This window comes from Macrotis lagotis, chromosome 5 (assembly GCF_037893015.1).
Source record: "Macrotis lagotis isolate mMagLag1 chromosome 5, bilby.v1.9.chrom.fasta, whole genome shotgun sequence".
NCBI lineage: Eukaryota > Metazoa > Chordata > Mammalia > Peramelemorphia > Peramelidae > Macrotis > Macrotis lagotis.
The window spans coordinates 262435871-262458364 of record NC_133662.1 but is presented as its reverse complement, the minus strand read 5'-3'; the positions used below and the strand labels follow the sequence as shown (position 1 = coordinate 262458364).

Sequence of the window (22494 nt, the reverse complement as noted above, 5' to 3'; positions counted from 1 at the left end):
TAACATGCCCTTGCTCTCCAATGGGAGCAGAACCAAGAGAACATTGTCCGCATTAACAACATTTGTGAGCAGATCCACCTTGATGGGCGCAGATGCTCTCAGCTGTTTGGAGAGCTGGGACAACCCTAGGACACCAGCTTTGGACAATGTTATCTCCATCCAGAGGAAGAAAAACAAAACAAAACAAAAAACCCCTTCAGAATCTGAATGAACACTGCATTCACTTTTTAAGAATTTCTCTTCTGTATGTTTTTCCTATCTCATGGTTTTCTTTCTTTTTCCTTAATCCAAATTCCTCATCCTGGAAATGACTAATCTGTAAACATGTTAACACAAATGTGTATGAACAATATTCACCTGACTGTTCACTGGTGAGGGGAGGGAGGTAGGAAGGGAAGGTGGAAGGAAATTATGTAACTTAAAAACATGCATATGCATGTGGATGAATGTTGAAAAACTTTCATAACATGTCATTGGAAAAATAAAATAAAATATCAATTGGAAAAAATATGCCCCTGCTATCCTCTGACACTGCTACCACCCTGAACTCTTCCTTCCTTCCTTCCTTCCTTCCTTCCTTCCTTCCTTCCTTCCTTCCTCCCTCCCTCCCTCCCTCCTTCCTTCCTTCCTCCCTCCCTCCCTCCCTCCCTCCTTCCTCCTTCCTTCCTTCCTTCCTTCCTTCCTTCCTTCCTTCCTTATCACCTCATACCTGAACTATTGCAGTAGCTGGCTTGGGAGGAAGGGGACTGCCTGCTTCAAGTCTCTCCCCACTACAATCCATTCTCTATTCAGCTACCAAAATGTACAAGTCTGACTTTGTCTAATAGCATCAGAATGGGTAGATTCTGGGGCCCCATGGGCAGGGGCAGTGCAGGAGTAAGCAGGCCCAGTCATAACTATTTGCCCACCACAATTTAGTGCTAGTTGCTGCCACCCGTGTTGCTAATACAACACTCAGGGGTCATTGCAATATTGCTCCCAGGTCAAAAGGTGACTTGGAGGGAATGACCTGCTTTCTGCTATCAAGGAAGAGATAAAAAGCATCTGCTCATGCCCCCTACTACCCTCCACCCAGTAGAAAAGAGGCCTCTAATGGGGTCAAGATTTGATGATTTTCTCTCCCATGGGAATGGAAGTTTTCCTCTTTCAGTGCTGCTGTCAGGTTCCTTGTAGCTTCAAGGTCAAAGTTGACCAGTAACAGTCCTAAAGTCATTTCAGTGTTGGAAAGCCCTCTAGAAGACTGTAAGGACCTTACCTCCAAGGAGCAGAATGTGGCAGGAGCAATATTCTAAATGCTGCCCCTGCTCTAAGCTAGGCCAGTCTTTTTTTAAAAAAAAAATATTGAAAACACTAATGAGCCTTGATTGGTCCAGGGGAATGAAAGTTCCAGTCAACGACATTACCTCCTTTTCACTGAAGATAAAACAGACATAAAAGCTTTGGCCTTTCTCTGAAGTTGACCATGATAGTCAACTCAGAAGCAGAGAAGCTTTGAGGAGAATGTCTTTGTTGGCTATTGAAATGTCCTTTTGTGAATTGTTGAAAGATACACACCTGCACCATTTTGTTCTAATATTGAATGGAAATTCCCTGGGGACTGGTCCAAGTCAAGTTTAGCCCAGAACACACTGGTAGAAAGTGGCAGAGTCAGGACCTGAACTCAGATCCTTGTAGGTTGAAATGTACATCTTTCACCCCTGCAGCCTAATGACTATTTCTTTTTTAAGTGACTTACTCAGACACATAGCTAATAAGTGTCTGAAGCTGGATTTGAACTCAGGGAGATGAATCTACCTTACTAGGAAGGAAAGAGGGAAAGAAGGAAGAAAGGAAGGAAAGAAGGAAGGAAGAAAGGAAGGGAGGAAGGAGGGAGGGAGGAAGGAAGGAAAGAAAGAAGGGAGGAAGGAAGGGAAGAAGGGAGGAAAGAGGAAGGGAGGAAGGAGGAGGGAAAGAAGGAAGGCAGGAAGGGAGGGAGGGGAGTGAGGAAGAAGAAAGTAAGAGAAAGAAGAAAGGTTGAAGAAAGGAAGATAAAAAAGAAGAAAGGCAGAAAGAAAGAAAATGTGTTTCAATCTACCCTCTGGGTCCATCACTTCTCTTTCTGGGACAGAGGTGGAGAGCATTTTTCATCATGAAAATCAGGGTGGGCCATTGTGTTGACTGGAATTACTAAATAGTTCATAATTAAATATCCTTATACTATTGCTCTACACAGGTAATGACTACCATTTTTATGGTGTCTCAAGATTTTCAAGGTAGCTTCCACATATTGTCTCATCTGAAGTCGTCTGATCATAGGAACTGGACAAGTTTCAGGGGCTGTGCAGTTCACACATACAGACACACACACATACACACACAGAGACACACATACACACATACACATACAGACACACACAGAGACATACAGACACACATACACACATACAGACACACACACAGACACACACAGACATACACACATACACATACAGACACACATACAGACACACAGAGACATACAGACACACATACACACATACACACATACAGACACACACACAGACACACACAGACATACACACATACACATACAGACACACAGAGACATACAGACACACATACAGACACACGCAGGCACACGCACACACAGCCCTGCTATTTTACAGATGAGAACACTGAGACCCAGAGAGGGGCAAGGTGCCACGAGCCGATTATGAGGGTCACAGAGGTGGCAGGTGATACCGATGCAGCTGAACCCAAGGGTTCCGCGGAATGGTGCCCCCAGCCTTGGCACTGCAGCCCGGGCTGGCTGCCGCGGGGTTCTCCTGCTCGGGTGCTGCCATCTCCTGACGGCTGACATCAGCGCCCATGAGGGGCCATTGGGGTGAGTTCCCGCGGAGGAAAGTCCGCGCAGTCTGGTGGGTGCCTGGTGGGCCCAAGGCACCGGGCAGCCCGGGCTGGGCAGGACCTCCGGGGAGGGCGGGGCACTGGCGCTGGAGGGGTCTGTGGGGGTCCTTCCCCGGCTCTGCGTCTTGGGGCGCTGCCGCTGGGTGCCCGGGAACGGGCTGTCCCGGACACAGGGGGGATGGCGAATCCCGCTGTCTGCGGGATGCCCGGCTGGCACTGCCCGTCCTGTGGAGGTGGGCCAGCTGGCGTCACGACTCTCATGAAAAGCCTCCCGGGCCCCGCGGCCTCGGTGCCTCAGTTTCCTCTTCTGGAAGGTGAGGTGCGCGGTTTCTGGGGTCCCCGGCAGCGCGGCGGGGGGGGGGGGGGCTGCGGAGCCCCTGATTGGCCGCTGGTCGGGATCCGGAGCCCCGCCCCGCCCGCGGCGTGCCCGCGGCGGCGGGGCGGGTCCTCCGGGCCTGCAGGGGGCGCCCGCCCGCCCGCGCGCCTCGCCCCGGCCATGACAAGGCACCTGCCAGGACCGGCGGGGGCCTCGGGCTCGGGCTGCCCGCGCTCCCGCCGGCCCGGGGCGGCCGGACTCGCGGCCGGGGCCGAGCCGGCGGCCGGGCGGCGCGGCCGCGCGCGGGGGCCCGCGTCCCTCGGGGCCGGGCCGGCGGCGGCGGCGGCGGCGGGCCGGGGCCGGGCCGGGGCGGGGCGGCGGGCGGCGTCAGGCGCGGCGGCGGGCAGCCCGGGCGGCGCGGGGTCCTCGCCGCCGGCGGCCTCGCTCCGTCAGTCAGGCCGGGGGCGGCTGAGGCGGGAGCGGCGGCGGCGGCGGCGGCGGAGACCCGGCGACCCCGAGCCCCCGATCCGGCCATCCCGGCGCCCCGAGCCCACGGCCCGGCCCCGCGCGGCGGACCAGCAGCCCCGCCGCCATGATCACCTCGGCCGGTGAGTGCGGCCCGCGGCGGCGCCCGTCGCGCTGAGTCAGGCCCGGCCCGGCCGGCGCCCGCGCCCCGCGGGGTCCGGCCCGCGCCCCGGGGCTCCCCGCCTCGGCCCCGGGGCTCCCCGCCTCGGGCCCGGGGCGTGGGGAGGAGGGGAGGGGGCGGGCCGGGGGCCCCCCGCACCGACGGGGAGGCCGAGGCCCGGGCCGGCCCCGAGCCCCACGTGTCCTGGGCCGCGGCACGGCCCGGGGGGGGGGAGGCCCGGGGGGGGCCGGGGGGCATCGGCACCCCGGGGGGCTGGGGCGCCCCGCTAGGATCGGGGGCAGCGCGGCGGGGCCCGCTCCCCGCATCCCCCACGGTGCGGGCAGCAGCTGCTCCCCGGGGGCCCCCGTACCCCGAGGCGCAGCTCTGGGCCTCGCAGGGCGCCCCGGCCCCGGGCCAGACCCGGCGGTTTGAGGGGCGCCGGGGGCACGGCCGGGCGCCCCGCCTGCCCCAACTGCCTCTTCGGGGCTGGCGCCTTCCTCCCGGGAGGGGCATTTGTCGGGGCTCTCGGTCGCCCCTTGGGCCCAGCCCTCGATGCCCATTAGCCCCTGACCGCGGCGGCAGGCACAGACCCCGAGGAGCCGCTCTGCCCCGCCCGGTGCCAGCCTGCTGCCCCCCAGGCCCTACCCGCCCTTGGCAGCCGCCCGCACCGTCCCGGTGGCCTGGGCAGACAGGTGTGCCGCCGGGTCTGCAGGAATTCGGCCACGAATCAGCTGGGGTCACCGTGCCCCCTTGTGCCTGCCGCACCCCACCCCCTCCGTGGGCCCATCCGGGCAGGAGGTCTGACACCGCTGCCCTGCCATTCGGGGTGTTCTTGACTGTCTCCTCTGCTCAGGTGTGGCCGCTCCTCCTCCAGCTCCCCAAGACTTCTCTGGCACTTGGAATAGTCGGGCTCTGAGGAGTACCACCCCTGTGCCACCCCTGTGCCACCGACTCGGCCTGCCCCTGAGAAACGAATGGCTCTTTTTTTAGTAAAAGACGAAACATTTATTCGATCTGAAGGGAAACCACAGTATTGAATGTTCCTTTAATTACTTTGATCTGTCTGTGTGTCAAGAGTATTTTGAAATCATGGTTATATAATTCCTGTGTTCCTTGTTAGCTAGACTCCCAAGTATTTATACCGTCTGCAGTCATTTTTCTTAAATTACTTTGTCTTTCCAACTTCATGTAACAGTAGTTTTCTGAAACTTTTTTTTTTTAGTTTTTGCTACACCGTGGGGTTAATGGCTTGCCCAAGGCCACACAACTAGGTCATTATGAAGTGTCTGAGGTTGGATTTGAACTCAGGTCCTCCTGACTCCAGGGCCAGTGCTCTATCACTGCATCACCTAGCCACCCCTGTAACAGTAGTTTTCAACAATTTTATTTTTTACGTCTTTCTCCCCTCCTCCCTCCCCCTGACAGAAAGCAGTGCAATATAGGCGCAACATCTATAACCATGCTAAACATAGAACCGTGTTAATCATGTTGTGGAAGAAGAATCATATCCAAATGCAAGAAAAACAATTAGAGAGAAAAAAATGACAATTCATAAGACACCTTTTTTTTTTAAAATCAAAGATAGTGAACTTTAGTCTGCATTTAAACTACACAGTTCCTTCTCTAAATATGGATGGTATTCTCCATCCCAGGTCTTTTACTATTGTCTTTGATTATCATCCTGCTGAAGTGATCCAGTCCATCCCAATTGATCATCATCCAATGTTACTGTCAGTGTGTATAATGTTCCTCTGGTTCTATTTCACTCAGCACCCGTTCTTGCAAGTCTTTCCAGGCTTTTCTGAAGTCCCATTCCTCATGATTTCTTATAGAACATTAGTGTTCCAGGGCAGCTAGATGGCACAGAGGATACAGCACCAGGCCTGGAGTCAGGAGGACCTGAGTTCAAATCCGGTCTCAGACACTTCATAATGACCTAGCTGTGTGGCCTTGGGCAAGCCCCTTAACCCCCATTGCCTTAATACATAAATAAAAATTTAGAAAAGGAAAAAGAACATTAGTGTTCCATCACATTCATATACCACAGTTTGTTCAGCCATTCTCCAATTTCTGGGTATCCCTTCAGTTTCTAATTCTTTGTCACCATGAAAAGAACTGTCTGCTATTATTTTAAGTGGAATTTCTCTTACCTTGCTTCTTGCTGGGCCTTATGGCAATCTTCAGAAATGCTGACACCTTACACGGATTTGTTTTTTTTTTTTTCATATCTTTCAACTTGGCTGAAATTGTTAATTGTTTTGATTCATTTTTTAGTTGACTCTCTAGGGTAAACTTATTATATTAGCTTGAAAAAGTGTTTCCTTATTGCCTGTGCAGATTTCTTCAATTTCTTTTTCTTGTCTTATTGCTCAAGCTAAAATTTTTAGTCCAGTTGAATGACAATGGTATCTAGGCTTCAACCGTGATGTTATTGGAAAGACTTCCCATTATAAATAATGCTCATTCTTGGATTTGTAGAGGTATGACCTATTTTAAGGAAAACTCTTACTGTGTTTTTTAATGCTTTTTTTAAGATATTTTTGCAAGGCAGTGGGGTTAAGGGGCTTGCCCAAGGCCACACAGCTAGGTCATTATGAAGTGTCTGAGACCGGATTTGAACTCAGGTACTCCTGATACCAAAGCCTGTGCAGTATCCACTGCCCCACCTAACCACCCCTTTTTAATGCTTTTTAAAGGAACAGATTTATTTTATCAAAAGTTTTTTCTGCATCTATTGAAATAATCATAGAATTTTTGTTTTTATTATTGATAATCATTTACGCTTAGTTTTACTTATCCTGTACTAGTCCTGTGTTTGTGGTATAAATCCAGCTTTGTGATATATTTTTGTATAGTTTTTTAAAAATTTTACATCAATATACCTGAAGAAATTAGGTCTTTAGGTTTTTTCCTCTTTTTTTTTTTGACTTTTCCCCAGTGTAGATATCAAGACCATATTGTTGTCATTAAAAAATTTGATCAACTTCCTGCTTTATACTTTTTTTCCCCAACAGTCTGTGTAGTATTGGAATTAATTATTTTTTAAATGTTTGGTAGAATGCACTTGTAAATCCATCTGGTTCTAGTTTGTTTTGTTTTCCTTTAGAACTTGTTCATTTTCTCTTTCTAAGAAGGGGTTATTAAAGTATTTTATTTCCTAATCTGGAAAAATTGTATTTTGTCAACATTTATCCATTTCATTTAGCTTGCTAATTCTATTGGCATATGAATCAACCAGAATGACACTTAATAATTGTTTTTTTATTTCTTCATTTCTTGTGAATTCAGTTTTCATTTTTAATATTGATAATTTGGTTTTCTTTTTCAAAATCAAATTTGTCGATGATCCCCCCCCAAAGGCTTCTGGTTATATTTATTAGCTCAATAGTCTTTTTACTTTAAATTTTATTAATCTCTCCTTTGATTTTCAGAATTTCTATTTTGATCTTTAATTGGGAGTATTTAATTTGTTACTTTTCAAGTTTTTGGTGTGTTTCTTTTTTTTTTTAGTTCCATGACCTATATGTTGAGCTTCTCTTTTTCTCCTTTTATAAATGCAAATGTTTAGAGATATAAAATTGCTTCATCATATTATCTTTTTTTAGGGTTTTTTTTTGTTTTTTGGCTTTTTTGCAAGGCAGTGGGGGTTCAGTGGCTTGCCCAAGGTCACACAGCTAGGTAATTATTAAGTGTCTGAGGTCAGATTTGAACCCAGTTACTCCTGACTCTAGGGCTGTTGTGCTATCCACTGCACCACCTAGCCGCCCCTTCATCGTATTATCTTTAACGAAATTATTATTTCTTTGACTTATTCTTTAGGATTAGGTTTAGAGTAGTTTTCAGTTAACTTTTAATATATGTTTCAATAGCCCTTTGGTGGATGTAATTTTAATTGCTTTATGATTGGGAAAAGATGCATTTAATATTTTTGCTTTTCTGCATTTGTGACTTATTAGATGACCTAAATATATGGTCAGTTTTTGTGGAAGTGCCATGTAATACTGAGAATAAATATATTCCTTTCTTTTCCCATTCATTATTCTTCAGAGGGCTATTATATCTAACTTTTCTTACATTCTGGTCATCTCCTTATTTTCATTCTTGTCTAATTGAGTTTTTTCTGTTTTTTCTTTTTTTAATGTTATTTTTTCAATTACATGCAAAGATAGTTTTCAGCATTTATCTTTTTTGTAAGCTTTTGAGTTTTACATTTTTCTACTTTCTTCTTTTCCCTCTCCCCTCCCCATATCAGTGAGTAATCTGATAAGCATGTTTTAGCACATTTCCATATTAGTCTTGTTATAAAAGAATAATCAAAACTAAAGGGGAACAAACCATGAGGAAAAAAAAGTAGCCATAAATCTTGTTTAATTTATGATTAGATTTATCTATATCTGAGAGGGGGGTAAATTGAGGTGAGGGAACCACTCCCCTGGCACATTCCTTCCCTCTGCCCCCTTGACTCTGACCTTGATGTAGTGTGAGAGTGGAGCTTCTCCTGGGGGCTGTGCTCCCACTCCTTCCATGTGGGTCCCCTCTTCTCAGGTGCCCCAGTTATGCACGCTCTACCTCATTATACCTCCTTTCTGCCCTAGAGCGCTTGCACTTTTTGTCCTGCCTTTTCTTTCTCCTCGTCAGTCCAGTCTCTGCCCCAACCCCAGGTTGTCCGAGACAGCCTTTTCTGGACCCTTTGAAAACCATGTCATGGGGGTGGCTAGGTGGCGTAGTGGATAAAGCACTGGCCTTGGAGTCAGGAGGACCTGGGTTCAAATCCTGAAAACCATGTCGTTCTGGGGGGAGACCTGTTCAGCCGAGCCCCCATGAACGACCCTTTCTAGGTTCTCAGACCTGTTATCCTTCAGAGTTCCAACTTAGCTCAGTCTTGTTCCTGACACAGGGGCTGGTTTAAGCCTGTCTCATTGACCTGGTTTCCTCATCTCTAATTTAGAGTAGAAGCTTTTGGGGTTCTAGGACCCTGACAATGATGTAGCCTCTTCCTTTGTCCTTGAACTTTCTGGATCCTGGCTGGATTGGTCTTTGGCATTGGAGCTTGGAGTTTTGTCTCCAGTGCACTGGGGCCTTTTCCTTGGGCTCTCTTTCAGGAGGATGTCAGTGCTAGATTCCAGCTTTCTTTTATCCTGCGATTCTGATAGATGGAGGCAGTTTTCATTTAGGATTTCTTTTTGTTGTTTTGGGTTTTTTGCAAGGCAGTGGGGAATAAGTGACATGCTAGTAAGAATCAGGTGTCTGAGGCTGGATTTGAACTCAGGACCTCCTGACTCTAGGGCCAATGTTCTCTCTGTTGCACCACCTGGCAGCCCCCCCCCCCCCCCCAAGTCTTCTCCAGAGCTTATATTTTATCATCTATTTTCTAGGTTTTCATATAGTCATTAAACATTAAGTGCCTGCTTTGTTCCATAATGCTTATGGAAAAGTCATTTTTCCCCTTCTTGGAGGATTTCTACATCAATGATAATTGTTGATGTTGATAGTATTTCCTTTGGTTTACGGAACTTTTGGGGTAGGGGAGGTGGCCCTGTTTCCCTTCACCCTCCATCTCCTTGGTCTCTTTAAGCTCCCCGCCAGGGTCAGGTCCCCTGCCTCTTCAAGGACCCAGGCACCTCAGCAGCTCAGCCGCTCTGGGCTTTATCTGTAGCTCTTCTACTGCCCCCATGTCCTCAAGGCTATCAGAACCCTGCTAACCCCTCTGCTGGTCTCAGTGTCCTGGAGTCTTCTTCTCGGTGTGCCCTGCCAGCCAAGAAGTTTTGAGGTCCTCCAGTTTCCTTGGGTTCTATTGCCTGTTGGGGGGAGAGGGGGAAAGTGTTGCGAATGAAGATGAAGGAATGGACCCAGGCCTGGCTCACTGCCTTGCTCCTTTCTCTGCATCACTCTCAATGTTGAGAAATGCAAATGTCAGGACTCGCCCCCCTTCGGCTCCCACTGAAGTCTGGCCGTAGCACTGCTGTCTGAGACCTGACTCGTTCTGCTCTCAGGTGCAGGGGCAGTTGTCCCTGGTGGGGAAAGTTCTTACAACGGATCCCTTTCAGGACTCTTTAGACACTCTCCATGAGGGCCTGGCTACCAGAGGAGCCCAGTCCTAGCTCTTTGAATCCCTTGCCCCTCTACCCCTCTTTGCAGGGTAAGAGGCCTTCAGAGATGGAGCTGGGGTGCTCTCTGGGAACAGCTCTCATGTCTGTTTTCCTGAGTTGATGCTGCTGAAGAAAAGTTCATCTAAGTTAATGATAAATCACAATAATCACATTATTGCTAATTGATGCCAGCAATTCCCTTTTCTTTTTCTTTTTTTTAAGGTTTTTAAATTTATTTTTATTAAAGATATTATTTGAGTTTTACAATTTCCCCCCAATTTTGCTTCCCTCCCCCCCCCACCCCCCACAGAAAGCACTCTGTCAGTCTTTACTTTGTTTCCATGTTGTACCTTGATCCAAATTGGGTGTGATGAGAGAGAAATCTTATCCTTAAAGAGAAGTCTAAGAGGTAACAAGATCAGACAATAGGATATCTGTTTTTTTTTCTAAATTAAAGGGAATAGTCCTTGCACTTTGTTCAAACTCCACAGCTCCTTATCTGGGTACAGATGGCACTCTCCTTTGCAGACAGCCCAAAATTGTTCCCGATTGTTGCACTGATGGAATGAGCGAGTCCATCAAGGTTGATCATCACCCCCATGTTGCTGTTAGGGTGTACAGTGTTTTTCTGGTTCTGCTCATCTCACTCAACATCAGTACATGCAAATCCCTCCAGGCTTCCCTGAATTCCCATTCCTCCTGGTTTCTAATAGAACAATAGTACATATACCACAGTTTGCTAAGCCATTCCCCAATTGAAGGACATTTACTGGATTTCCAATTCGTTGCCACCACAAACAGGGCTGCTATAAATATTTTTGTACAAGTAATGGTTTTACCCTTTTTCCTCATCTCTTCAGGGTATAGACCCAGTAGTGGTATTGCTGGGTCAAAGGGTATGCACATTTTTGTTGCCCTTTGGGTATAGTTCCAAATAGCTCTCCAGAAGGGTTGGATGAGTTCACAGCTCCACCAACAGTGTAATAGTGTCCCAGATTTCCCACATAACCTTCCAACAATAATCATTATCCTTCCTGGTCATACTGGCCAATCTGAGAGGCGTGAGGTGGTACCTCAGAGAAGCTTTAATTTGCATTTCTCTAATAATTAATGATTTAGAGCATTTTTTCATATGACTATGGACTACTTTGATCTCGTCTGTAAATTGCCTTTGCATATCCTTTGACCATTTGTCAATTGGGGAATGGCTTTTTGTTTTAAAAATATGACTCAGTTCTCTGTATATTTTAGAAATGAGTCCTTTGTCAGAATCATTAGTTATAAAGATTGTTTCCCAATTTACTACCTTTCTTTTGATCTTGGTTACATTGGTTTTATCTGCGCAAAAGTTTTTTAATTTATTGTAATCGAAATCATCTAATTGGTTTTTGGTGATGTCATAAAATGTTCCCCTTTCCATAGATCTGACAGGTAGACTAGTCCTTGATCTTCTAATTTGCTTATAGTATTGGGTTTTTTTTTTATGTCTATGTCCTGTAACCATTTGGATCTTATCTTGGTAAAGGGTGTGAGGTGTTGGTCTAATCTAAGTTTCTTCCATACTAACTTCCAATTATCCCAGCAATTTTTATCAAAGAGGGAGTTTTTAATCCCAATGGCCAGACTCTTTGGGTTTATCAAACAGCAGATTACTATAATCATCTCCTGCTTTTACACCTAGTCTATTCCACTGGTCCACCACTCTATTTCTTAGCCAATACCAAACAGTTTTGATGACTGATGCTTTATAATATAATTTTAGATCGGGTAGGGCTAAGCCACCTTCTTTTGCACTTTTTTTCATTAAGCTCCTGGCAATTCTTGACTTTTCATTTCTCCATATGAATTTACTTACAATTTTTTCTAACTCATTAAAGTAATTTTTTTGAATTTTGATTGGTAGGGCACTAAACAGATAGTTTAGTTTTGGTAGAATTGTCATTTTTATTATATTAGCTCTACCTATCCATGAGCAGTTGATATTTGCCCAGTTATTTAAATCTGAATTAATTTGTGTGAGAAGTGTTTTATAATTGTTTTCAAAAAGGTTCTGAGTCTGTCTTGTCAGATAGACTCCCAAATATTTTATATTGTCTGAGGTTACTTTGAATGGGATTTCTCTTTCTACAGCAATTCCCTTTTCATTCAAACAGCAGCAATGACAAAACTGTAGCCAGTCATGCATCCTCTCCAGGGGCTCCCACTGGCAACATGACCATTAGTTGGTGGTGGCCACACTCTTAGTCCCGAGGGCTTTTGGGAAGAGAAGGGGTGAGGAGCTGGGAGAAGTAGAACAGAGACAGTGGACTGGAGGAGGGTGAGCATTGGGGGGACCCCAGGGGATGAGTGCAGCCAGGTCCAAGCCCTGAGACAAGACCTGGAGCATTGTTTTTTCTTGGAGTACCATGTGCACAGGGAGGCCTGGGAGACTGCCCTGGGAGGTGGGGAAGGCTTTCAGATTTGATCTGGCATCTGGCAGGGAGCTACTGGATTGTATGGCCACCCCTGCCCAGTGAGAAAGTCACTGGCACCTGATGGAAGAAGGAATTAATTAGAGCAAGTGAAGGGTGGTTGTAGCAGAGAGAGAGAGAGAGAGAGAGAGAGAGAGAGAGAGAGAGAGAGAAGGCCAGACAAGCAGACACTCCATTCTATCAGAGGAGATGTGAGTGTGGACAAGTTCTTACGGCATAAACGTGAAATCTGTGATATGACAGTGGTGTGGTGGGTGCCCTGGACAGGAACAGGAAGGAAGAGGGAAAGAGAATCTGACTGGTTTTGTACAGTTTGAGCTGGCCTAAGATGCCTTAGGAGGGTGGGGCTTGGGAGTTATCTGCAGACAGCTAGAGTCTTGAAGGTGGGATCTTCAGTGAAAATAATCAGCTAAAGAGGCGAAACAAGGGGTGAAGTTGAGATTGGGTGGAGAGAGCTGGGTTCAAATTCTGCTGCTGATGTGGCTTCTCTTTAGGACTTTGGGTACACTAGTTATCTTCTGGAGCCTTCAAGCTCTGGCTCAGTGGTCTAGAATCCAGTCGGCAGCGACCCAGGCAGGATATAGTTCATTAACAAAGGAGATTCTTTTGTCCTTCTAGGATAGTCTAAACTTTCATCATGGTTGGTCTTATTTTTCTTCCTTTCTGTTCCTTTAAAAAATATCATTGTAGTTGGTGCTTATGTAGCTTAGGTACTTCCTGATTTTGTTCTGAAATCTTTTATATCAGTCTTCACATGCTTCCTTGCCTGCTTCATTTTTATCATTTAAAAAAGATGCTATGGGGGCAGCTAGGTGGTGCAGTGGATAGAGCACTGGCCCTGGAGTCAGGAGGACCTGAGTTCAAATGTGACCTCAGACACTTACAATTACCTAGCTGTGTGGCCTTGGGCAAGCCACTTAACCCCATTGCCCTGCAAAAACCTTAAAAAAAAAGATGCTATGAAGATTTAGAGCTAGGACCCTCTTAGAATCTCTTTAGTGCAATCTTTCCCATTTTATAGATCAGGAAACTGAGGCTGAGTGATTTGTCCAGGGTCATGAACGTGACCTTGAACTGAAGTCAAGCCCAGGATTTCTGCTTGTAAGATGCTTGTCTGAGACAGTATCCCAGAGCTCTTGATAGGCAAGAGCATTGAGCTGAATCTGATAAGATGAAGTTGATTGAGATAAATGTAAAGTCTTATACTTGGAAATTTAAAAAAGCAACATGAAAAGTACAGGATGGAAGAATCAAGGTTAGAAAGCAGTTTGAAAAAGTTCTGGGTGGTTTAGTGGCCCACAAGCCCAGTAAGATGAACCATGGTAGTGTGGATGCTATTGCAGTCTTAGGGCAGAGCTGCCAAGGGGAGGGTGTCTCATGTGCTGGTCAGGACCATTCTGTTCAGTTCTGGGGTCTGGGCAAGCTGGAGAGAATCTGGGATCTGGCCTTGGGATGGCAAAGAGCCTGGAAGAGGGAGTCAATGAAATGGAGCCAAAGGGCTTATGCTGATTTAACCTGAAGAAGAGAAGATTCAGGGAAATAGATTCTGCCTGTGTGTTCATGTTTTTGAAGAGCTGTCATGTGGAGGAAGCCTTAGGCACAAATTGAAGCTTGCTCTCCAGAAATTAGGAATAAGGACCTGAGCTCCTAGGTGTGGAAATTCCCTCCACCGATACAGATTGGCTCCTCTCTGCAATTTATAATCTTTGAGACTTGCTTAGAGCACTGAAAAGTGAAGTGACATTCCCAGGGTCTTCAGCCAAGATGGGACTTGAATCCAGGCCAGCTCTCCATCCACTATGATACCCTGTCTCTTAGGAGAATTTCCTGAAGACTTTCTAGAGCTCTCCAACCCTGGCATGTGTGGCTGCCTCTCCTGGAGGTCACCAAGTAGAGACCAGAGGACCACTTGTGGCCTCTGGGTTAGGAAGAGGGTCCTTCAGGTATGGGGGAGGCTAGAGGGCTCCTGTGTCCTTGCCAATTCTTAAATTCTGTGATTCTGTGACATCAAATCCAGTACTGTTCCCACTGTACCACAGTGCTGTTCCATTTCAACAGTATACAGAAATATAGTCAGCATTCTCCAGGTGATGGACAGAGGTTGTTTCCACTTTCTGCTTTTCCAACTAGAGCAGCTATTTATGACTAGGGAGGCTAGATGGTGCCCTAGCGGATAGAGTACCAGATCTGGAGGCAGGAAGAAGACTTAGCTTCCTTGTCAGATCTGCCCTCAGACACTTGTCAGCTGTGTGACCCTGGACAAGTCACTTCACCCTGATTGCCTCACACCCAGGATCATCTCCAATGGGCCCGATTTCTGTCCAGTCACTGGACCCAGATGGTTCTGGAGGAGAAAGCGAGGCTGGTCACTTAGCACAGTTCCCCCTCACTCAAATCCAGTCTACCTCCCTGATGTCATGTTCTTCTTTGTGAATGGACAAACAAAACATCATCCAAAATAAAAAAAAAAACCATGACTCTCCAAAATGTTGTGTGAATAACTATCTGCAGCTTGGGTGGGAACTTCTTTTGTTTGCAGAAGTAAGTAAGGTAAATAGCAGAAAATGGAATGGAGAATGGCCAAGTTTTTATGACTTTTTTTTTAGGTTTTTGCAAGGCAATGGGGTTAAGTGGCTTACCCAAAATCACACAGCTAGGTAAATTATCTAAGGTCAAATTTGAACCCAGGTCCTCCTGACCTGGTTCCAGGGCCAGGTTCTATTGCTGTTCCACCTAGCTGCCCCTTTGATGACTCTTACTAAAGAATTAACTTAAATAGGTCATCTAAAATATTGAAAGGGCTAGATAGTGGAAGGCCCCTCAAACAGGGGTAAAACTTTTGGAGGGTTTATAGAAAATCATGAAGAAAAATCATGTGACTGGTCAGCAAAGACATAGAAAGAATGGAAGGGCAGAAGTTTGCCTTGGGAAAGAGATTTTCTCCACCACTGGTGTCCCAGCTTCATTGCCTAGGAGCCCTGAATCATTTTCAAGTGCTTATTTCTGATCCCGCATTCTTCTGACTTGTGGCTCATAACCACAACAAATCTTTTTGTTTTGCAGCTGGAATTATTTCTCTTCTGGATGAAGAAGAACCACAGCTTAAGGTAGGTTGGCTGTTTCGTTCCTCTTGAGAAGGTGGGAGACTTTTGAGCAGAGGTTCTAGGTCCAGCTGCTCTCCCTGTCCTAGGAGCTGTAGAAGAATACTGTTGAGAGGCATACAAAGCCAAGGAAAAACCTGCCTTCAGAGCCTCCTTGGAGAGCTACCAGTTTCTTAATGAACATTAGAAAAGAACCCCCCCTTACTGTTCAATAACACATCCAGTCCTACCTAACCTTTGCTTTCTGTGCGTGCCTTCCTTCCCTTCACCATTAGATTGTAAATTTCCCTTTATCTTTGTAGCCCTAGCACCTGGTGGCACCAGGTTAAACTGCTTCATGAATGACCCTTGGCAAGTGGCTCCACATTCATCTGAAAGTGCAGCTGGTGATATTTGCCCAGTTTCTGCCCATGCACTTCCCAGTTCCCCTAGAAAGGAGTGGCTTTGAGCTGTCCAGTTGGCTGATTTCCACCAGGTGGCCTCTTTCTGGCTATGGAGAAGCAAAAAGGGGAAAGAAATGGAGAGATCTGAGCAAAAAGAAATAGGGCGTTGTTGATTAACAAGCCTGTCCTGGTGTTAAGACATTAAGACATATTATTATTCGGTACCATTTTTTTTATTATTATATATTTTTTAATTTAACATTTATTTATTCTCATTTTGTACAAATAATTTTTTATACATTAATAAAATATTCTAGTTTAAGAGTAAACAAAATACCCCCTCCCCCCAAAAACATAGACTCTCTTGAGCAATAAAATGGAGGGGAGAGAAAAAAAATTAAGAAATAATAGTAATAATTGTAGGTATGGCCAGGTGGCGCAGTGGACGAAGCACCAGCCCTGGAGCCACGAGCACCCGAGCCCATATCCAGCCCCGTACACCCAACAATCACCCAGCCGTGTGACATGCAAGCCACCCCAACCCCACGGCCCTGCAAAAACCAAAAAAAGAAAAAAAAGACCCAAAATAAAATAAAATAGTAATAATAGTAGTGGTGGCTGGGTGGCGGAAAGAGCATTGGCCCTTGAGCCAGGAGCACCTGGGTCCAAATCCAGCCTCAGATGCCCAATGATCACCTTGCTATGCAGCCCCAGGCAGGCCACCCAGCCCCATTTGCCCTGCACCCCCACCGAAATAATAATAATAATAATAATAATAATAATAATAATAATAATAAATGTGCTTCAGTCTTTGTTCCAACACCAGCAACTCTGTTGTGGGTGGATCACATTCTTTATGATAAGTCCATCACAAAAGTTACTTCCATATTTTTCCACCGTTGTCATTGCTGATCGCAACTCCGTCCTTTTGTATTTTTCCACTACCATGTACTCTATTTTCTCTCTCCTTTTACTGACTCTGCTTTAGGCTAGCTGAATGGCACAGCAGACAGATCCCTGGCCCTGGGGCCAAGAGGCCCTTAGCCCCCATACCACCCCTTAGGCCCAGTGTCCACCTGGCCCTATGGTCCTGGACAGGCCTTCCAATCCCAGCCCCTTGCAAGAAGTAAAAAAGAAAATGCGTTATATCTGACCACTCTCCCACCATGGTCCATCCTTTCCTCCATCACTCACACCTGCCCTTCCCCCTGCTCCCCCGCTCCTTCTTACTCCAGATGCCTATACCCCATTGAGTATATATGTTGTTTCCTCTCCTAGCCACCTCTGAGGAGAGCGAAGATTCCCTCATTCCCCCTTGCCTTCCCCCCTACCATATCATTGTAATAGCTCATTGTAATAAAGAAAAATCTTATTATATGAAATATCTTGGCCTATTCCCCCTCTCCTTTTCTTTCTCCCATTCCATTTCCCTTTTTTTCTAATTGACTCCATTTTTATACCATATTTTATCTTCAAATTCAGCTTTCTCCTGTGCTTCAACTATAAAAGCTCCCTCTACCTGCTCTATTAACTGAGATGGTTCATATGAATATTATCAGTGTCATTTTTCTATGCAGGAATACATGCAGTTCATCCTCATTAAGTCCCTCATATTTCCCCCCTCTCCTCCAATCTCCATGCTTCACCTGAGTCCTGTATCTGAAGATCAAACCTTATATTAAGCTCTGGCCATTCCAAAAGGAAACTTTGAATTTCTGGAAGAGGACATTCAGCCTTTCTGGGTAGTTCATTCTTGGCTGCATTCTAAGCTCTTTTGCCTTCCGGTATATTGTATTCCAAGCCCTACGAGCTTCCAATGTAGTTGCTGCTAAGTCCTGTGTGATCCTGACTGCAGCTCCATGATATTTGAACTGTGTCCTTCTGGCTGCTTGTAACATTTTCTCTTTGACTTGGGAGTTCTGGGACTTGGCTATAATATTCCTGGGGGTTGGTTTTTTGGGATCTCTTTCTCGGGGGGATTGGTGGATTCTCTCCATTTCTATTTTGCCCTCTGCTTCTAGAATATCAGGGCAATTTTCCTGTAGTAATTCTTTGAAAATGATGTCAAGGCTCTTTTCCTGATCATGACTTTCAGGTATTACAATAATTTTAAAATTATCTTTCCTAAATCTGTTTTCCATATCAGTTGTTTTTTCAATGAGATGTTTCGCATTTTCTTCTAATTTTTCATTTTTTTTGGTTTTGAAGTATTGAGTCCTGGTTTCCTGGAAATTCATCAGTCTCCTTGAGTTCTATTCTTTGAAGGATTTATTTTCCTCAGAGAGTTTTCTTATCTCTTTTTCCATCTGGCCAATTCTGCTTTTTAAAGCATTCTTCTCCTCAATAACTTTTTGAACTGTTTTATCCATTTGACCTAAGCTGTTTTTTAGCATGCTATTTTTTTTAGCATTTTATTTTTGGATTTCCTTGACTAGGCTGCTGACTTCCTTTTCATGTTTTTCCTGCATCTTTCTCATTTCTTTTCCCAGTTTTTCTTCTAACTCCCTCATTTGATTTTCAAAGTCTTTTTTGAGCTCTGTCATAGTCTGAGCCCAATTTATGTTTTTCTTGGAATCTTTAGATGTAGGAGCTTGTGCTTCTTCATCTTCAGACTGAGTATTTTGATCCTTCTTGGGCTCATTTGCAAAATATTTCTCAATGGTGTTCCTCTTGTTTCTCTGCTTGCTCACTTTCCCAGCCTAAGCCTGTTTTTGGGGTGCTTCCTGAGCTTTTGGGACACTCCCACAAGGATCTCAGTGTGTGAGGGTTTGTCCTCCCTCCTGGTCTGTGAATGACCATAAGCGCCCCTCTTTGCCCTGGGGCTGAGGTGGGGGGGGCTGCTGTTTTATTGGGGGGCCTAGACTGCGATCAGGATTTGAATGTGGTTAGAACCCTAGCATCCTGTTCCAGGGGCAGAGGGCAGAAGAACTCTGCAGTCTCTCTCTTCACTCCCCTCCCTCAGCTCAATGGGCTCCTCATGCCCTGGGGGCTCCTGCTTACCGGCTCCCCCTGCTTCTGTTCCTGGATATGGGCTGCTGTGAAAACCACTGCTGCTGGCTGTGTGCCCTGAGGGCTGGACTTCACGTGCTCACTCTGGCAGAGGGTCTCCTCCCCCACATTCCTCCAGTTTGTGCCCGATGCTCCCCGGGGCATAGGTCAGGAAACTTCCCTGCTGCTGTGAGCTGCGGCTCCCAGCGCCCTGGGGCTGCCTCTGGGAGGCTGAAGTTCTTTCCCTCTGGCGGGCCGCCCCTCCATCCCCAGGGAGCAGAGCCTTTCTGCTCTTTTCCAGGTTACCTTGAGTAGGAGAACTGCCTCACTGGGTCCCTTTGTGGGTTCTGTCTCTCGAAAGTTTAGTTTAGAGTCCTTAGCTTATGAGTTTTATCAAAGAGCGCCTAAGACTCGATCCCTTCTTGTCGCCATCTTGTGGTAGCATTTTTTAAGGCTTTTTTTGCAAGGCAAACGGGGTTAAGTGGCTTGCCCAAGGCCACACAGCTAGGTAATTATTAAGTGTCTGAGACCGGATTTGAACCCAGGTCCTCCTGACTCCAAGGCCGGTGCTTTATCCACTATGCCACCTAGCCGCCCCACGGTAGCATTTTTTAAAAGAAAATAAATGGACAAGTGACTCTCCCAGTAACTGAGTGGTCTGATTGTCTTCTCCAGGAGTTTGCACTACAGAAATTGAATGCAGTGGTCAATGACTTCTGGGCTGAGATTTCGGAGTCTGTAGACAAAATGTAAGTAGTCCCTTCATTTCCACCAGGTGGAAACTTGTACATTCATGCTGGGGGCTTGTCCATCTCTTCTTTTTCTAATGAGCACCTCCCTGCCTTTCTGTGTCTTTCAGAGAAGTTCTTTATGAAGATGAAGGCTTTCGTAGTCGGCACTTTGCTGCTCTTGTGGCATCCAAAGTGTTCTATCACCTGGGGGCTTTCGAGGAGTCTCTCAACTACGCTCTGGGAGCTGGTGACCTCTTCAATGTCAATGACAATTCAGAATATGTGGAGACCATTATAGGTAACTGTCCTGTTATCTGATGCTGATTTTCTCTCCAACTCTGGTCTTTTGAATTGTTTGGTTATATAGTACAGGGAATAGGAGTGAACACACCACCTAACTTTTCTGGGGTGTTTTTTTGGGGGAAGTCAGGTTATTATTTCCTGATGTAAGTAAATTTCATCAAATTGGAAATTCAGGGGCAGCTAGGTGGTGCATTGGGATATAGCACTGACCCTGGAGTCAGGAGGACCTGAGTTCAAATTCAGCCTCAGACACTTCATAATTATCTAGCTGAATGACTTTGGGCTATTCAATTAACCCCATTGCCTTGCAAAAACCAAAAATAAAAAAAGAAATGATGAATTGGGAATTCAGTTCATTTCTATACTTAATTTTCATCAGGGAGAGTTTTAGAGCTTCCTTTGAATGCCTTGTTTTACTTTTTTTTTTTTTTACCATAAGCAGCATCACCATCCAGACTAGAGTGATTATAATAACACTATATCTAGGCATATATATCAGAAAACATTTTGCTCTAAAATGTACTAGGATATGGGGCATCTAGGTGGCTCAGTGGATAGAGCACCGGCCCTGGAGTCAGGAGGACCTGGGTTCAAATCCGGCCTCAGACACTTAATAATCCCCTAGCTGTGTGGCCTTGGGCAAGCCACTTAGCCCCATTTGCCTCGCAAAAACCAAAAATAAAATAAAATAAAATGTACTAGGATAGAACCATAAAAACGAACTAGAAAATCCTAGAAAATAGAAAATTCTCTTTTGGGATTAGGATTGAGAATCTAAATGACAGTAAGATTTTTACCTTTGGAAAGATTTACCTTTCATTTGATTTTTTTTTTGAAACAGACAAAAGTCCTTTGTAGTTTAGTCTGTTGAATGCTATGATAGGTAATCACATTTTATTATTAAAAGTGATCTTATTAGCCAGCTCTACCAGGTTTGGGTTGGGGGGTAGTGTAGACATAAATATGTCTGTCCACATGGCTCCTTTTTCTCTTTCTTTGATCTGTTTGGGAGCATGGATCTAAGATTGGGAGCACCAGGTCAGGGGGTAGGCACAGTTTTCTAGCTTTGAGGCTTCGTTCCAAACTGCTTTCCATAGGGGTGGACCATTTCCAAGCTCTACAGTTTGTTGAACTTTACAAACAGATTATCCCAAATATCCTTTGCTCAAAATGTCCACACTGAGGACTCATAATATTTTCTCCCAGACCTACCGTTTCTGGAGTTGCTAGCACTGCCATTCTTGCAGTTAATCTCCAAGTTGTCCTTCACTTTTCTCTCTCACTCCTCTCCTCTCTGTGCTCCGGGTCATTTGTGAGTGATGCCACATCTCTGCACTCATGAGCCTCTACCCTCAATCACTTCTCACCCAGACCATGGCAGCAGCCTCCTGGTTGACCTCCTTGCTTGTAGGCACAGCTGCCAGATGAGCAGGTTCATTCATGTTGCACTTTTACTCAGAAACTCTCAGGGCTACCTGTTGTCTCAGAGAAATATTGCCCACTCGTCAACCTGGCTTTTCAAGTCCTTTGGATCACCCTCTCCAACCTCAGGTCATGCCACTCCGGGTGGTTCCACTGTTGCATCTGTAGATCTCTCTCCTCTGGCTCCTGACCTGTGCCCCTGCCATTCTCTCCCTCCAGGAGAGTGCCTGCTTCTGGAGCCACTCTGAGTGGCTGGGCTTTGTGTCCCCAGAGGCTAGCCTAGGATCTTAGAAGAGGCCAATAGCCTGCACTCCCTGTGTAGAACTGCTGTGTTTTATAGACAAATGAGACAACCTCTGTGACACCCCCCAAACCACCTCCTTTCTCAAAAACGGGCCTCATCTGCTGGGTAAAGACACAGCCGCAGTGTTAGCACTTGATCAAGTTGTTGTCTCCCTCCCCAGCCAAATGCATTGACCATTACACCAAGCAGTGTGTGGAGAATGCTGAGTTGCCCGAGGGGGAACGGAAGCCTGTTGACCAGAGACTGGAAGGGATCGTAAACAAGATGTTTCAGAGGTGTCTGGATGATCACAAGTACAAACAGGCCATCGGCATTGCTCTGGAGACCCGCAGACTGGACGTCTTTGAGAAGACCATATTGGAGTCGGTAGGGATACATCCTCGTTGTTGGGGGGTGAGGGACTGAGTAGTGAGAAGAGAGTCTCGGCGAGTGGGTTTTATTCTCAAAGATCTTGCTCTTGTTTTTTGCTCTTTGATTGCTGGGCATGACCGTCTCTGGCCTGTTCGTGATGTAGGGATGTTAGGGTTAGATTTGCTTGTCACATCTACATAGTTGGGTTGGGCATGTGGCTGGTACCTTCACAGAGAGGCCAGGCCTAAAAAGCCTGTGCAGACGTCTGTTGTTGGACAGTCCACTCTTTACTGATCAAGACGGGTTAGCCTGGATTCCTAAAAGCATTGGATGCCCCAAAGAAGGTGGACATTTCTTGCAATTTTGTAGGAAATCCTCGGTTAGACTGGTGCTTTCTGGAGCCTAAGTCTAGTCCTTAATATGGGGGGCTTGGAGGGGATCCTGCAAAGCGCTCCTCCCTGGAGCAATGTAGAATTGAACCTGTCCTTTGGAAGGCATTGTAGAACTGAAATGTCTTGGGTGAT

The 22494-nt window shown here is 46.1% G+C and overlaps 1 protein-coding gene across 2 annotated transcripts in view; it reads left to right on the top strand.

The window, feature by feature from the left end:
- Window positions 1-3124: 3124 nt before the first annotated feature.
- Window positions 3125-22494, top strand: part of PSMD1 (proteasome 26S subunit, non-ATPase 1) — a 117459-nt gene continuing 98089 nt past the window's right edge. Inside the window, exons 1-5 of one of the 2 annotated variants that reach the window (XM_074189670.1) lie at window positions 3125-3200; window positions 15451-15494; window positions 19535-19608; window positions 19719-19888; window positions 21780-21985. In XM_074189670.1, the coding sequence (XP_074045771.1) occupies window positions 3146-3200; window positions 15451-15494; window positions 19535-19608; window positions 19719-19888; window positions 21780-21985 (549 nt within the window). In that variant the 5' untranslated portion in view covers window positions 3125-3145. Of the gene's footprint in view, window positions 3201-3676; window positions 3811-15450; window positions 15495-19534; window positions 19609-19718; window positions 19889-21779; window positions 21986-22494 lie in introns of those variants that run through there. The other variant, XM_074189671.1, reaches the window with a different exon arrangement.